This window comes from Ammospiza caudacuta, chromosome 11, assembly GCF_027887145.1.
Source record: "Ammospiza caudacuta isolate bAmmCau1 chromosome 11, bAmmCau1.pri, whole genome shotgun sequence".
NCBI classification, from domain to species: Eukaryota; Metazoa; Chordata; class Aves; order Passeriformes; family Passerellidae; genus Ammospiza; species Ammospiza caudacuta.
The window spans coordinates 8,848,779-8,864,424 of NC_080603.1; the positions used below are offsets into that span (position 1 = coordinate 8,848,779).

The 15,646-nt window shown below is 52.0% G+C and overlaps 2 protein-coding genes across 4 annotated transcripts in view; one reads left to right on the top strand and one right to left on the bottom strand.

Annotated features, from left to right (window-relative positions):
* Positions 1–13: 13 nt before the first annotated feature.
* On the top strand, positions 14–11,197 carry SNORC (secondary ossification center associated regulator of chondrocyte maturation). The gene is made up of 5 exons (XM_058812001.1): positions 14–440; positions 1,486–1,877; positions 2,419–2,498; positions 10,220–10,405; positions 11,088–11,197. The coding sequence occupies exons 2-5, from the start codon at positions 1,858–1,860 to the stop codon at positions 11,195–11,197; spliced, it is 396 nt and encodes a 131-aa protein (XP_058667984.1). The 5' UTR covers positions 14–440; positions 1,486–1,857.
* A 493-nt stretch (positions 11,198–11,690) lies between these two features.
* Positions 11,691–15,646, bottom strand: part of NGEF (neuronal guanine nucleotide exchange factor) — a 47,560-nt gene continuing 43,604 nt past the window's right edge. For all 3 annotated transcript variants that reach the window (XM_058812164.1, XM_058812165.1, XM_058812166.1), the window contains 3 exons: positions 15,471–15,550; positions 14,926–15,030; positions 11,691–14,302 (listed from right to left, as the gene is read on the bottom strand). In XM_058812164.1, coding sequence (XP_058668147.1) covers positions 14,130–14,302; positions 14,926–15,030; positions 15,471–15,550 — 358 coding nt within the window. In that variant the 3' untranslated portion in view covers positions 11,691–14,129. The remainder of the gene's footprint in view (positions 14,303–14,925; positions 15,031–15,470; positions 15,551–15,646) is intronic.

The window sequence follows — 15,646 nt, forward strand, 5'->3', positions numbered from 1 at the left end:
CACCTTCCCCTCCTCCTCCTCTCTCTTCCCCCGTCCCCAAACATGTACAGTAACTATACAGAGACTGCTGCAGACTTGTATATAGTTTTTGGATCTGATAGCATGGAGAGACTTGGAACTGTTGCAAATCTGGTCTCCCTGTCTCCTTTGCTTTGTAAATTCATAAAAGGGGGAAGAGGGGTAGTTAAAATGTTTACAAAACTTTAAACTCCCTCTGAACTTTTGCCAGTGTGGGGGGGGAAAAAAAGAGAGAACTTAAATAAAACCTGGTTGTATTATATCTGAGAGAAAACTTTCTGCTTGCTTTTGTCAAAGCTGAGTATTGAGATAATTCCTGGTGCTAAGACCCACCCAAACTCGACTTGCATCAGTTTTCATCAAGAAACAACAAGCAAATACACAGGATGTGGAACAACAGCTGCTGCTTTATTTCTTCCCTGGTGAGGAATACTGGTTGGTTTTTCTACTTGATAATTTTAGAGTTCAAATAAACACCAGTAAGTTGATATTGGAAATTTCTAACAAGAAAGCTTTAATTTTCCTCCGCTGTCTGTAGAGAAACGTGTGCATTCATGCTGGTGCTGTTTATGCAGGGGAGATCAAGCCATGGCTGGTTTGCTCTTAACACAAACACTTGGCCACGGAGCCTCCTTTGCCAGTCGGTGCCCACCCTGTGCACTCCAGTGCACTGCCCTAAATAAGGTGTTTTATTTCTCCCCTCAGCCTAAAGTCCACATGGAAACCATGGAAGTTTCTCTTTTTAGACTTAGTTTCCTTTTTTGATACTTGTTTTTGTGTGGAAAATCCCAGTAAAGGTAATGGTAAATGTCCTGCCATTCACCTGACCATGGAAAACAAGTATGCTGAGGCCTAACTTACACAGTAGGCTTGCATGATGTTCAGCTGATATCTGAGAGAACAGCTGATGCTTAGGCTGATAACCTGACTTTGTTTTAATATCTTCTCTTTTTAGCATATAAGGTGTGTGGTTCATAATTGCTTTCTGGTTTTTTAGTGGTGTGATCTAATTTCTGCAAGCTAATTTTGGACTGCTCTACACCCTGTTACAAGTACACTAAAGTGTGTTAGCTTTGAGCTCAGCAGGAAAGGAACAACTTCTTGATTACTAAATGAAAATGCAGAAATGCAAGCAGGGAAAATGTGCAATAATTTGTCAAACTTTGAGGACCTCACTTGGCTCCTGGGAGTTTGTAGATAATGGACCAGTGGGGAAGATAACACTGTTCATAATACTGAAATACTCTGGTTTCTGTGTTTCTATGAAGGTAAGGTGGTGGCATGTGCAGATTGTGCTCTCAGGTGACTGCATTGCCACCTTCTGTGACAAACGGGGCCCTTTTCTGTAGCAAGAGTCATTTGGATCAGTAGGGATGGGGAAAACAGGGGCTCCAAAAAGCAAAGCAATTGCTGCAAAAAAATCTAAATCTGAAATTTAAGACTTAAATACTTGTGTCATATTTTCAGAGCATAAAGAACTGACATTGGAGGTGTTTATGTATTCATTACATGATGGGAAACCATGAAGTATTCATCATCATATCAGCTCCAAAATACTAATGAAACTTCTTCTGTGACAATCAGCTGGAGTGTTCCCCTTTTTATACACCTCATCTATTCACCATTCTTTGTTGCTGCAAATGTGATTTGAAGCAAACCTGGGTTTTCTGTGCTGTGAACTGTCCTGAGCCCCTGAGGCAGGCAGGGACAGAGTGGCAGAGGCTGGCAGGAGGAGGTTGTGCCTGAGGAGCTGGGATCTGAGGAGGATGCTGGCATTGCCTGCCAAAGGCGACTCTCCTGGAACGCTCGGAGCCTTTCACAGCAGTTCTGAGACCACCCATGGCTCCCAGGCCAGCTCTGTAAGTATTCCACCCAGGAACAAGGATGCCATGGAGCTGCTCTGGCTCTATATCAGAGCATTTTAGCCTCAGAAGATTGAGGCCCTTGTTGTTTGCTCTCCCCACCCTGCAATGCCCTGCCACCCTGCACAGTGAGGGAGCCCCAATGGTTCCTGTGTTATTTCCTGTGCCTCGGGATGGCCAACCCCAGGGAAGGCATTCCAGGAGCATCCTCGTGGCCTCTGGGAAGGGCTCAGCAACAACTGCTTGTGTGTGCACTGACCTGGCAGGGTCCTGATGGCTCTGCTTGGCTGCCTATGGGGTTTTAGGCACAAGTTTGGGAGGGTGGAGCTGCCTTTGGGAGGAGGTGTGCTCCTGGAGCCAGAGAGAGAGAGGCTCTGCTGGGCTTTGCACTCTCTCTGCACAGCTGCTCTTGTGAAGGACTTTTTTTCTTTTTTTGTTTTTTTACGTGACTGAACAGAATTTTTATTATACCAGTGAAATTTCTGAGTTGTTTGTGCTTTGAAGAGTTTTAAGGATTCCTGCTGATGTTTTTCCTGAGGGAAGCCATGCCCTACCACAGAGTCCTTCGCCTGGTCCTGCTAACGCTGTGCAGCATCCCGGTCCCTGCTGTGCTGGCAGGTAAGGAACTTTGTTTGCATTTAAAACCCAAAAGTTTGGGAGATCCTTTCCTACACTGCCCTCTCTCTTCTCCCTTCTCTGAAAACATCCCTAAATAATGTGTTGAATTATAATTGATTAAGGGAAACTAGCTTTGGTGGCTGCTGGTGAGCAAGAATATATTTTCAGTGGAGAAAATCCTTTAACTTTACCTAAGCAGAATGGCAGTAGCACGTATTGTGAGCATTGGTGGGACAGGCTGTCCCTCAGCTTTTAATAGCAGGAAGAAGTTACAGGTATGGAAAGAAACATTTTTCTTTGGCTAAAGCCTGTGTGCCAATTCCTGGTTCCTTCTGTGTTCTCTACTGCAGCAGAGCACAGCAGCTGCTTTAGGCAGAACCAGGGAAGTGTCCATGAAAACCCCAGTCCAAAGCCAAGGTGTGCATCCTTATGGGGTTGCTCTGGAGCTGGGGTACCAGGGCAGTGCTGGCTCTGACTTGCTTGCAGTGAGGTGACGGGAAGAAGAATGGGAGAGATGCCTGTTCTGTAAGGCACTGTTTCTCTGGGGATTGTTATTAATTTCAGCTTTACCTGCTCCTGCCTTCAGCAGAGCTGTGTTGGCTGCAGGGAGCTGGGGCCACAGCTTCAAAGGCTGCAGGTCTGAGGTGGGTTTTACAGCTGGAAAAAAATTGACTTCCAAACCCCCTGCACTGATGGGCTCTGAGTGTACAGGTGGAAACTCTTATGGGGAATTGCTTCCCCCAAAGCCTTTCCCTCAAAGCAGTGGAGGCAAGGCTCAAGAGATGGCTGGGGCCAAGATAACAGGCACAGCATTTGTTTTCCTGAATTTCTGTCCTGCCTTCCAAGACCTGGAGCAATGTTGTTTTGCAGTTCTCTCACAGTTTCTTCTGAGCATCTTGCCTCACAGGGAGATCTGGCCAGCTGTCTAGCAGATCAAATTATGGAATTCTTTCTAAAGGAGCTTTCATATGGGTAGGGAAATTCACCACTGTGCTTGGCTGGAACATCTGTGGGTGGAGGTGCACAATTAGTGCAGCTGGTATCTTCTCCTTCTAGGACACCTTCTTTGAAGGGAAACCTTCAAAGTAACTAAGAAATGAGCACTAAAAAGTGGATCCTTTCCTTCTCAAACCATGAACTTTTTTTTGTGCAGTGGAACATTAATCATTTTAGCACAGTTTCAGTTTGTGCCTTGCTGTTGCTCTCAGAAGCACTGACCATGCTCTTCCCCCATACCAGGTAAGATTTTTTTCTTAATCATTAGCAGTATTTCACTCTGCAGGAAGTGATTGATTTCCAGTGAGAATTCAATCTGCTTCCTCTCCAAGCTAGAATCTCTTCTATGCTGTTTTAAATTTTCAATATTTGGTCCCTTTGCTCTGGCCCCTCTCCTTGCCAGCTTTTCCATGTGCTTGCTCTGGCATTGCAGCTGTGGTTTGTGCCTGGTGCTGCCTCCCTGTGTCACTTTGTTCCTGTGATGCACTCCCAAGTTTACTTGATCCTTATACTGGGTAAGTTGTGCTCATGCAATGAGGTTTGAAGGGCTTTGTACTGGGGAGTGCAACATTCAGATCTTAGGGTGTAGGAGAGATTCTGTGCTTTTTCTGCAATGCTTCAGAGATGTAAGGCCTCTAACAGGTTGTTCCCTGCCCCCTCAGAGAGGACAGGAGGAAGCCACCCCAGGAGCAGAATGATTCTCCACTGCATGGAGAGTTCCTGCCCCCAGTACAGGTGCTTTGAGGAGCAGTGAAACTTTTTCTGCCTTTACTCCATTAGAAAAGGAAATTTCCGGCCTGGTGCAGACAAAGAGGGGAAGGGCACACAGACAGCCCCATGGCCTCAGCACCTACACACACACTGCCTTTCTGTAAACAAGTTTGCTCAGTATCCATCAGAACCACAGCTCTGCCTTGCTGCACACAGGAGCTCCTGGCCTTGCCCTCCACAAGGCTGCCCTTTGTGCTGCTGCTGAAGGGCTCCTTTCAGCCCAGCCCTGGCCCTGTGCCTGCCGTGGCCACCTGGGGCTGGACAGCCCCTTGCTGGCCTCAGGGTTCACCAGCCCTTGCCCTTTCATCTCAGCACTCTGAGTGTCCCCAGCAGAGCCCTGCAGAGTGAGCAGGAGCAGCTCTGCCTTGGAGAGGGCTGACCATGGGTCATGCAGCCCCCAGGCCCAGGATGAGTCTCCTCTCCCTGTTGGCTGCTTCTCACTGGTCTGATTTCCTGGACAGCATGGTCAGGGCTCTGCAACTGGTGAAAGTGTGAACTTCTCCAAGTTACTGAGCTCTTTCCAACATAACATTTTGTCAAAGATGGGGAGGCAACCAAGCACATCTTTAACTCCCTTACACATCATCTGGGTGCAACAGGAAACAGCCAGCTCAAGGATCTCTGACAAACCTCAGCCTTCTCCACTTCCTCTTTTTCCAAACACAAGTGGCAGGTAGGCCTAGAGCGCAGGAAGAACTGATTGTTTTTTTCCTATCAGCAAACACAGTTTCAATTCCTGTAATGGATTCAGAGCCCCAAATGAGCTGCAAGTTAGTGCAAAGCCTTTGCAAGGCATTGGCTCCTGAACCATGTGTATATTTGATATTTAAACTCACATGTGGGTTCCTCAGCTTGTTTTGAGCTAATGTGGAAATATGTTTGACTGCAGTAGCACATCAGAATGAGTCTGGGGGGTAAAAAGCAACAGAGCACACACACTAAAGGAAAAGACACAGGAAAACACCTTGACCAAGAACATCTTTCTGTAGCAGCTTGTGTGTCTTTTTTTTCAACTACAGGAGAAACAAAGTTTATTAGGAAACTTTTTAAAGCTCAAGTTCTAGAACAGGGATAGCAGTAAATAGGTTTTATTTGGCAGATTTCAGGAAAAGATGTAGTTGTTCCAACAGATCTGTCCACACTTGAACCAGGACTTGAGCCATTACTCAACCTTGCTTTGCTCCAACACTCCTTACAGATTTCTGATATTGGTATTGGCTCCTGAATAAGGAGCTGGTTGGAGGTGGACAGTGAGGATGATGAAGTGCTGAAGTCAGCTTGTGTGAAGAAGACTATTGGCCAGTGGCAAGTAACCTTCAGGGACAATGATGTGATCTGGCCACATCTGTCTGCCTTAAAGTCTCACAGCTGGCCTTTGGGGAGGGTCTGGTTCCTTCAGATTTGGTTGGCATCCCCTGGGGCTGTCACTTACAGACACTTCCAGTCTTACCTTTCAGTCACTGAGTACCTGGGGTACTGGCCACCACATCACTGTGCTGGCAGCTCACCCCACCTTCTTTCTAAGCATGGAAATAGCACTTTTGTCAAGTTGCATTTGCCATCATCCCCTCTGGATCTCTCTATGGCCCATGTGTCTGGAGTTCCACTGGCCCCTGCCATCACTTGGAAAACTCATCGTGTATTTCTTCATGGTAACTGATCTTTTCTTCCCATTTCCTCACCTCAGTTATAACTTACCTGTGCTGGAGAGAGGAAGAAGACAGTGCAGTAGAGAGATTTCCCTAAAATAAGACCATCTGTAGTATTAACATGTGGGAAGGAAGAGCTGCCATCATCCACCTGGCCTTCTACAAAACGCTGTAATAATCTTAGTCCACTTTGTCCAGTTCCATCTCCAGTAAAATGCCAATAAGATTATTGCATGTTGTTCTTCTAAGTGTTCTCCAACTTTATTTCTCATGACAAGGCTTAGTCTGAAAGCAGCAGTTGCCCTCAGCTTCTGTTTCAGTGCTGAGACAGAGCTAATGCAGGGGAAGAGCTCATTTGTGCCAGGGCCTGGAGGCTTTCCTCCCTCTGGGGCAGCTGGCACTGAGGCCCAGAGCCTGGCAGTGGTGGGTGACTCATGTGCCTCAGCAGCCTGGCAGCCCCTCCATATGCCCCTGGCTGCCCCTGCAGGGCAAGTAAACCATGTGAGTGTGCCACAGGAGTGTTCTAGAGATAGGACTGGTCCTGGACTGATGGCAGCACAGCTAATGCTTTCTCCCAGATATTAAACATCTGGTCTTGTGATGGATGATGTATTTTCAGTGTGTTTTCTTGCTTCTTTATTTCTCCAAAGTTCTTGGGTGAACAGGAGTACAAGCCATGGAGTACTTTACTGTGGTATTTAGTTTCCAGCTCTTGGTTGCACTCCCTCCCTGGAGATGGCAGCGTGTTTAGGTGTTTTTACATGTTAAGATTGCTGTTTCTTGCCCCACGGCCATGGAGCTTCCCTTCAACCTGCCCTTTCCTTGGGAAGGGCTGCTGCCAGCTCCAGAGCTGTCACTGAGGCATTTGTTGAGGTTCACAGGCCACGTCCCACTCATCACAGTCAGAGTGATAGTGACAGTGTGGGCAGGAAGGCCTGGCCATGCTGGTGCTGCTTTCTCTGCAGGTCATGTTTAGATCCTGGTGTCCTGCTTATGCACAGAATAACTGAGCCTGGGAAGAGCAGGACTTGTGGTGGTCACCCAAAACATCAGGTACAGAGCAGAGAACTGAACTTCCTGAGCTGGGTCCCCTGCCTGTAGATAGAATCTCTCCAGATTCTATCCAACAGATGACTGGAAAAGGTCCTTGTGTCTCACTTGGAGACATAAGGCCTTACTAATAGTGTGCATGTGTTGGGGTTTGGTACCTGACACAAACTCTCCTTCCCATCACTTTTCTTGCTTTTACCAGGGGACTGAAATGGGATTGTGGCATTTGATGTTGGTCCATTAGAGATCTGCCACTCCCAGCCACCAGCTGAGTGGGTGACACTCACTGGGACTGTCAGGGAAGCAGGTGTGAAACCTCTGCTTGTTAAAGAAACCTGCTGCATGCATGGGGATAGTTGGATGGGTGCTTGGGCTTCTCAGCCGGAGGAGTGGAGGGAGGCATGTGAAGACACGAGCCTTTAGGTTAGGAGGGAAAATCCAAGGAGAGACGTGGGGAGAACAGTGCTGGTTATGAGCAGATGTTCTCCCAGGCTGCAGCAATGGGTTCTGGAGGAACCTGCCTCTTGCTTTGTGTTCCCCCTCTGTGTGCCCACAGCAGGGCCCTTGGCACCTGCTCCAGCAGCACTGAGGGGCAGGAGCTGAGAAGGAGACCAGCAGTGAGCCCTGGCTCCTGGGGAGGCTCAGCTGCAGGTATTTCACTCAGTGTGTGTGCAGGAATCTGCTGCTGCCTCTGAGCTCACAACTGTTCCCGAGGCAGCAGACCTGACTGAAAGGGGTTGTGTTTCCCTGGGCTGAAGTGCCAGTAGGGTAAAACCACAAGAACTTGGGACAGCAAATGCATGTTAAGCACATTCTGCCTTTTCTGTGTGGGCAAACTGAAAAGTGTGTGTCAGTTGGATGGGGGGAATTAACAAAATACATTTCCAGCAGCCATCCAAGTTTTTATAAATCACAGTGATCATAAATGAATTAGACTGTTTCCTCTGTATTTGGCTATCAAAAACGAGCTCTGTGGCCTGAAAAATTTCTGGCAGCTCTCTTTAAGCAGGAGTTAGATGCATGGAGAACAGGAGAGACTATCTGGCACCTCTGGGTCTGGTGGCACCCGTGGGACCTTTGCACTATGGTTAGAAGAGATAGTGCTCCCTCCTCTTCCCTCTGAGAGCAGGGATGGGGAATACATACAGTCTCCCTGGATGGTGCCTGCATCTGTTACAGATCATCTGAGATAACACCAGTCCCTGGTCACACACAAGGCATACGTGCAGCTCTGGGAAAAAAAACCGTTCTTGGGAAAGGAGGCAACACTGTCCTCCAGCTTTGTGTTCCTCTGCCAGGTGGGGTCAGTGGCAGTGTTGGTTCTGGTCTGGGGGGTGTTGACAGAGTCAGAAAGGTCATGGCTGGAGTGTGGCTCTTCTGTGTGGAGTTTCTCCCTTACAAAAGCAGCCTGGAACCAGGGCTTCCAAAGTATTCCGTATGTTTGGTCTGTTCCTAAACCAACAGCTTCCCATGCCACTGTTGGCAGCTCAATAGCCCAGCTCTGCTCAGTTCTCTCCTGTGTTAACTAGCTTTTCTCACTGAATTCTTATTTCCTCCTGTTCCATTCTCTGGCTGTGACACCATGGGATTTAAAGTAGAGAGATCCACTGGAAATGGCACTTTATGGAAGAGCCATGGGATGGAATATGAGTCTTCAGCTCTGCTGGCTGGTTTTGCAGCACAGGTTGGGAAGGGCCTTGCAAAGGCTTGGGTGTTTGTGGGGAGCTCTTGTGGAACACAAGCCTGTGTGCACGTACAGGGGAGCAGGGATGCCACCTCTGGTGCAGAGCCCAAGTGTGTGAGGGCACGGTGTTCTCTGCTACACCCAGCTTTGCCTGGGTTCCTGCCTGGGTCTCGCTGGCACAGGCTGCACACTGGAACTTGTCTCTGTTGATGCTCATTGGACCAGGGTTAAACCTGGCAATTGTCTTGCTGGATACCCTGTAGCTTTTCTGCCTGTAGAAAGAGCTTTCAAAACTTTCTAGAACGTTGCTGTGTTCCCAAGATTGTGGAATAGCTCTGGTGATGGTGAGAGCTACTCTGATGCAAACCCTGCAGTAAGTTCTCAGTGGGTTTGTACCCTCAGGAAAGGTGAGTGTTTTGGCCCTCCCTGTTCCAGGGAGGGATCTTAAGGGAGAACAAAGTGTGGTGCAGCCCATTAATGAGGATTTTTTGCTCTGCCCCCACAGCACCTTCTGTCCACAGGAGGCAAGGAGGGCTCCAGGCACTTAAAGCTGGGGCTGGTAGTGCCAAGATGTGCTGCTGCCATCTCTCTCCACAGAGAGCCTGGGACAAGTCTTCAAGTGCCCCTGGTACACCAAGGTTCATATGCCAGGGTTGGGGTGCCCTGGGATACCTCAGTGCCTTGCCCCAGGGAGCCTGGGCTGTTTGCTCCAGCTCTTGACTCCCTGTTCCCCAGTCCTGATAACCATTGTGTCAGTTCAGGAGGGCCCTGGCAGTGAATGTTGTTCGTTTTTCTCCCCCCTGCTTTTTTCCCCATCCCCGTGCAACATTCCCAGTGGTTTCTGCAGGGAGCTGTGGAATGTCTCCTGCTCCTGCCAGAGCCCACCTGAACAAGGCTGGGCATTGACAGGGAGTGCTTGCTGAGCCACACACAGGGAGGGCTCTCTGGCTTGGTCTCTGACCCACGGCAGGAAGGAATAACAGGAGACGAGTGGTAACATTAAACAGAAGCCAGCCTGCCTTTCATCTCCCCGGTGTGGCGGGGGTGCAGCAGGGGGAAGTCGAGGCTCTGGGGTCCTGTCTGGGGGAGCCATGTCCTGTGCTGTGCCAGCACGTCCAGCATCCTGCACTGCATGGGCTGGTGGTGCAGGACAAAAGGGCCCTGAGATGCTGTGAATTTGGCCAGCACAGGTGGCCCGGTGGCCTCTGCCTGTTGGCAGGGTGACAGCCCTTCCCAGCCCAGTCCCAAGGGCATCCATGAGTAAAGCAGCTGTGGATGTTCATGTGGGGCCTGTTTGTGCACGAGCAGAGGTTGCAGGGTGTCAGGGCACTCTGTGTTGTCCCGTGTGTGCTGTGAGCACGCTAGGTTGCCACAGAAGCACATCGCCTTTGCCTGCTCTGGGTATGGCTGTTCAGCAGAGGTGGTGTGCCCTCGGAGGAGGGCTCTGCCGTACCGGGTTTCTCAGCCCTCAGGGCACCTGGCAGGCAGCTGAAGCCCAGGGACCCGCAGAGCTGTGGTTGTCACAAGTAGCCTGACCGGGCCCCCCATGCCCGTGGGTGCTTGTTTTCCAGCAGAGTACCCGCAGGACGCGGTCCCCACCCTCTGGAACGAGCCGCCCGAGCTGCCCTCTGGAGCCGGTCCCTTCGACGCTGCCACTGCCACCGCCCGGCTGTCGGATGCCACTGCCTTCCCCCCGTACACCTCCGAGCTGGAGCCCGAGGACACCACCCACCTGCACCGGCTGGACACCGGGGACGGTGAGTGACTGCGACAGCCACCGCCCGCGGCTCACTCCCGCAGCAGCCTGGGATGTCCTCACGGATTTGCTCCCTGTGGGACTGTCACCTCCCGGGAGGGGTTAAAGCCACACTGCTGGGGAGGGGGAAGGTTGCCCTTATTGCCTGCTCGTGGAAACTTCCCTGCTGAAAAACTTTTGCTGTGCAGCTCTTGCCAGCTCCAAGATGGCTTCTTCCTGCCCCATGGCCTGTCATGGCAGGCACCTGCCCTGAAAAGAAAACTGCCCTGAGTGCAGGTAGGGCTGTGCAGGACAGAGTGTGCCGGGAGCTCCCTGGACAGGGAGCACGAGTGCCTTTCCTGGCCTGTGGCTCCTGACTGACAGCAAGCACCAGCTGAGATCTGGTCCTGCTGCAAGCGAAGCAACTCTCCCAGTGTGTGAGCAGGAAAGCTGGGCACCACCGACCCACTTTGTGGCAACTGTCCTTGTCACTGGGAGCTGGCTGAGGTGGTGGTGGCTGGCTACAGCCCCCTGCCCAAAGGTGCACAGGATGACACCTGGGACATGGCCAGTGCAGGGAGCTCTGGGACAGGAGTGTGGCCTGATGCCTGGGGATATGCTGGGTGTGGAGTGATCCTTGCAGTCCTTCCCATCTGTGCCCCACTGTCTCTGCTGACCTCGTGCCCTTTTCTCTCTTCCTGCAGGCTCACTGGGACCTGGGGCTATTGGTGCCATTGTCATCGCCTCCCTCCTGGGTACGTCTGTGCTTGTGGCCTTGGTCGTCATCACACTGAGAAAGTTCTCGGCCTCCTGAACTCAATAAAACATTTTTCTGTTACAAAACCAGCCTGTCTGCAGCCCTTGGCTGCTCCTGAACTGTCTGCCTGGGGCCCTGGGAGAAATGGTGCCAAGGATAAAGCACTGCAGGCCCTGTGCTGGGCAGCCATGCATCGAGTGCTCATTGCCCTTGGTGTGTGTGTTATCTCCTGGGTGGCACAGATCTGGCAGGGCCTGTCAACCCCACTCAGGAGGAACCTGTGGCAGAGTGTGGCTTTGAGCAGGGAGCTCAAAAGAATCTTTCTGGGTCTAGTCTGGGTGATGGTAACAGTGTTGGGCATCACCCTGCACAGCTTTCCTAGGAAAGGGTTGTTCATGGGTGTAAGCCACCCCAAGTTCATGTGCAACCCCATTCTGACCCACTGCATTTGGGCCAGTTGCACCAGAGGGGACAGGGGAGGAGACCAGTGATGAGCCTGGGGGAGGAAGGACATACACAAGTGTTTTGGCACTGGCTTGCTCAGCTACATTTTATCACACGGAAAAACCAGACAACAAGAAGTTCCCCTCAGTTCACTGAGGCAGCCTGGCAAGGGCTGGGGGGCTCCAGCCTGTGCTTGTGGGCCCCAGGCCTGGCCTGTACAACACTGGAGATCACTGAGATGGAGGCGTGCAGGGCTGGGTCTGAGGAAATAACACTGGATGCCATTCAGTGGAAATGGCACAGCCTGTGCCTGGGGTCCAGAGTCCTGTGGAATCGCAGCAGAGCAGGAGGGGCTGGAGCAATCCCAGGGCTTGGTGGTGAGGGATGGATGGCACAGCAGCACTGAGCCCCTCTCCCTGGAGCAGTGCAGTGAGGAGCTGGAATCCTGGCTATAGCCAGCTGGTGAAACATCCAATGGGCAAGAGAGCATTTCTGTGCTGTGAGTAACATGCCAGGTAGGCACATGGGACTGTAGGCCTGGGGCTGGGCTGCCTGGGCCACAAAGGTGGATGCTGTGGGATGTGGTGATTTCTCAGGTAATTTTAAGGAATTCCTAGAGCTGGAGCTCCTCTGAGGTTTGCACTAGTGAATTTGTGGCTGTTGCAAGGTTTGAATCCTGAGCTGGAGGTTTGGTTGACTCAGAAAGATGACTGTGGGGTGCTGCTGGAGGGACCTGGCTTGGGGTGTCCCCATTAAATCGGCTCAGTGCAGCAGACTGGAGGCTGCAAGTCTTCCTGGCCCAGCCCTGAGGCTGGGCAGTGACTGGTGACTGGGAACCACAGGCTGGTATGAACTTCCCACAGGTGGCCAAGGCAGCACAGCCCTGCTGGCTGTTGGCACATGCTAATGTGGTGCCACGGATCTGGGCCTGAGTGAAGAATGCCTTCTTTCCCCTTCGCTGCTGTGGCTTCCACCACTTTGGTCCTGGGTGCTGGCTCTGGGCTGGCTGGCCCAAGACTGTGGTGTCAGCAGGGACAGCCCTGGAATCCATCTCAGCTGTGTTCAGCCTCCAACTGCACACACCATGTTGTCCAAAGAGCAGTTCTGTAGCCTCCCTTCACAGCTTCCAAGCATCCTGCTTTCTCCCCACGTTCCTGTTGGCCTGGCTGTGCTCCTCCTGTCCATGCCCGTGGTCCCTGTGTGGCTCTGTTGGCAGCTGCTCTCCGTCCCCTCTCTAAGTACAACTGTGGCACAGCCAAAGCATCAGTCAGCACAGGCTACAATGCCTGGAAGACAATCCTTTGTCATGTTACAGAAAGGTGCCAAATAATTCATTCCCTAATGGATGCTGGCCACAACTTGGGCCCAGCTTGTGGCTGAGAGGCTCTCAGCCACATGTGGAACCGTTGAACAAGGGGTGGCTGCTGTGGGTCTGTCCCCCACGCTGCTCTCAGTGCTGTGCCCAGGGCTTCATGTGTTGCTCAGTGCCACAGCTGGAAGGAGTGATGAGCTGGCTCTGCTGGCCACAAGACTTGCATATATACATGGAGGTGAGCCTGTACAGGGAGGCTGTGGGGGTGGGTTACAAGCATGCAGGCAGCAGTTGCTGGGCCTCCCAGAGCATGTAGGACAGCAGCTCCCAGCTAAGGTCACTCACCTGCTGTGGGGCTGCTGGTGTTTGTGTGGTGGGCGAGCTGCTACTGGCACAGCCACCCCTGCTGTGGCCTCAGCAGCAGAGCGTAGCAAAGACCACAAGTGCACGATCAACCAGGAAAGGACATGATGCTGGGGTTCTGCAGTGGCCCTGCAGAAGGAGGGAGGCTGTGGTAGAGGGGGCTGAGCCATGGGACAGTGTCCAGATGTGCTTTGAGGTTGTCAGGCAGGCAAAGACGTGGGTTAGGGCTTGCAAGGCTGGGCTGCTGCTGGAGAAGAGCTGAGTGTGGAGCACTGCAGAGCATTTGACTGGAAGCAGATTGAAGGTCTGCCTGTGGGAATGAGCCCAGCAGCTTCACAGCAGGACTAGGGCAGTAGAGTTCCTGAGGCTCATCCCAGCCAGTTGTCAGTGAGCTCTGAGATAGTTGAGACTGCTGCTTGACCGCAGTTCTGCCCCTGTGAGATGCTGGGTTCAGAGCGCTCCAGACTTAGAAGGTAGCAATGAGCTGTTAATGCTTAAACCGGGTGATATCAATTGCTCGTGTTTGTGGCCACTGCCCCTCCCAAGCAGCCTGAGCCAGCCCAAGCCAGCACATGTGGCTCACTTGGCCAGCACCTGGTGGCCTTCGGGCAGTGTCCGCTGAGCTCATGCTCTTTGGGGCTTTACAGAACACTTGGAAAAGGGTTATTTACAGTTTAAAGCGCTGATCTCCAGGAAAGGACCAGTGCTTCCAGAGGGCCTAGGAATGACAGTCTGTTTGTTCATGGGTCTGTGTGCCTCGTCCTGTGCACCAGGTCCCCCACAATGTCCCACAGCTGCCACCTCCTCCCAGCTGGCAGCCTCTGTCTTCTGTCTCTCTGAGGCACTCCAGATGCTTGGGGATGCCGGTGGTCACTGGCGGTTTCTGCTGCCCAGTTTTCTTCTCTGACTGTCATCTGACTTGTGCACCCGGAAACATTCCTTCAGGTTCTGGGCTCGGATTTTGGGGTTCAGGATCTCCTCCCCCATAGAACTGGGGAACCAGCCCCTCTCCTGGTCATGAAGACGTTCCCCAAATATCCAGCCTGAGTATAGACAGACACAGGCGTAAGTGAGGAAGGACTGGGCCTTGCTCCTGCACTGGGACAGCTGTGCTGGAAAGAGCCATTGGAGCTGGCAGAGCTTTCTACTCAAAACCTGTGCTGGAGCACACCCAGGCTGTCCATCCTGCAAGGAGGCCATCTCACCTGAGCAGTATCATGTGAGGACAACTGGCTCAAAGGATGCCAGCAGAAAGCAGGAACTTCTGCCACCAAGTGCCCTCAGCTGTCGCTGGAGCCACAGGAGTGGTCCCCAGCAGACATCCAATGTGACTGAGACCACCAGCTACAAGAGTACCCAAGAGAGCAGGACCACGTGGCTGTGAAGCATCATGAAGGTAAGAATAGCACTGGCTTCTATCTGAAGTGGCTGTGCTAGCTCTACCATGGCCCATAGCTGGTGCTGGGAGGCTGTGCCAGTGTTGTCACAACTTAGGCAACCTGGATTGGCTATTAGGAGAAGGCAGTAACTTTCCTTCTCTGGCTGTGATGCTGATGCCAGAGCCTCTCCCTGGCTGGAGGGAGAAACTCACAACTACGTGCCTGCAGCAAAGCCCATCCTCGCACAGTGACTCCCAGCCCATCCCCATCCCATCCCGTCCCCATACCATCATCTGTCTTGTCCAGGATGTTGAGAACATCAGCCAGTTCTAAGGAGAGCTCATCAGGCTGCTGGGCCACGTATGGGTGGACACACTGGATCTGTGGGCAGTCTGCCAAGAGACAGGGCAAGAGTGAGGGATGGACTGGGATGGAGCCCCTTGAAGAACAGCACAGATTGGGTGGCTGTAGCCCCATGAGCTCTGCACATGGTGCCTCTGATCTTGTAAGGGCCTCTGGGGAAGCCAGGGAGTGCCCCAGCCAAAGGTAGCGGGGAAGCAACTCTTGGGAAGGGACAGGGTTCATGTCACCACCACCATGCTAGCCATGGGCAGCCTGGAAGGGAGGAAAGTGCTGGTGTAGCCCAGCCCAGGTTGGAGGGGTTGAGGTCAGGGCCAGGCCCAGGACAAGCCAGAGACAAAAGGAAGGGAGCTCAGGGAGAGGGTTCAGCTTTGGCATAGGTCCCAGGTATGTGGCTGCACTGAGATCAGGCAGAATAAGGTGTCCTGGGGTAGGGGTGAAGAGCTCCCAGCTCCCATGCTGTGTCTCTTACCAACAAGTCTGGATGTAAATGAAACAAATTTGGTTCTCCGGTTTGGGGCTAGTGAAATCATCCAGCGCTTCATTTCACTCCTGGATAGGGGAGACAAACCAAAGCTGTGAACATGCAAGAGTTGTAAGGGCCCTAGTTTTCCTGCCCAGCCAGTTCTGGACTTCATGTTCCTCCTC

What these genes read in the sequence shown, in the direction of transcription:
- SNORC (XM_058812001.1), top strand. Translation starts at nt 1,858, where the DNA reads ATGGCTCCCAGGCCAGCTCT. An exon ending in GGTCCCTGCTGTGCTGGCAG is followed by an intron (nt 2,499 to 10,219) that starts GTAAGGAACTTT and finishes CTTGTTTTCCAG; the next exon opens with CAGAGTACCCGCAGGACGCG. An exon ending in CCGGCTGGACACCGGGGACG is followed by an intron (nt 10,406 to 11,087) that starts GTGAGTGACTGC and finishes CTCTTCCTGCAG; the next exon opens with GCTCACTGGGACCTGGGGCT.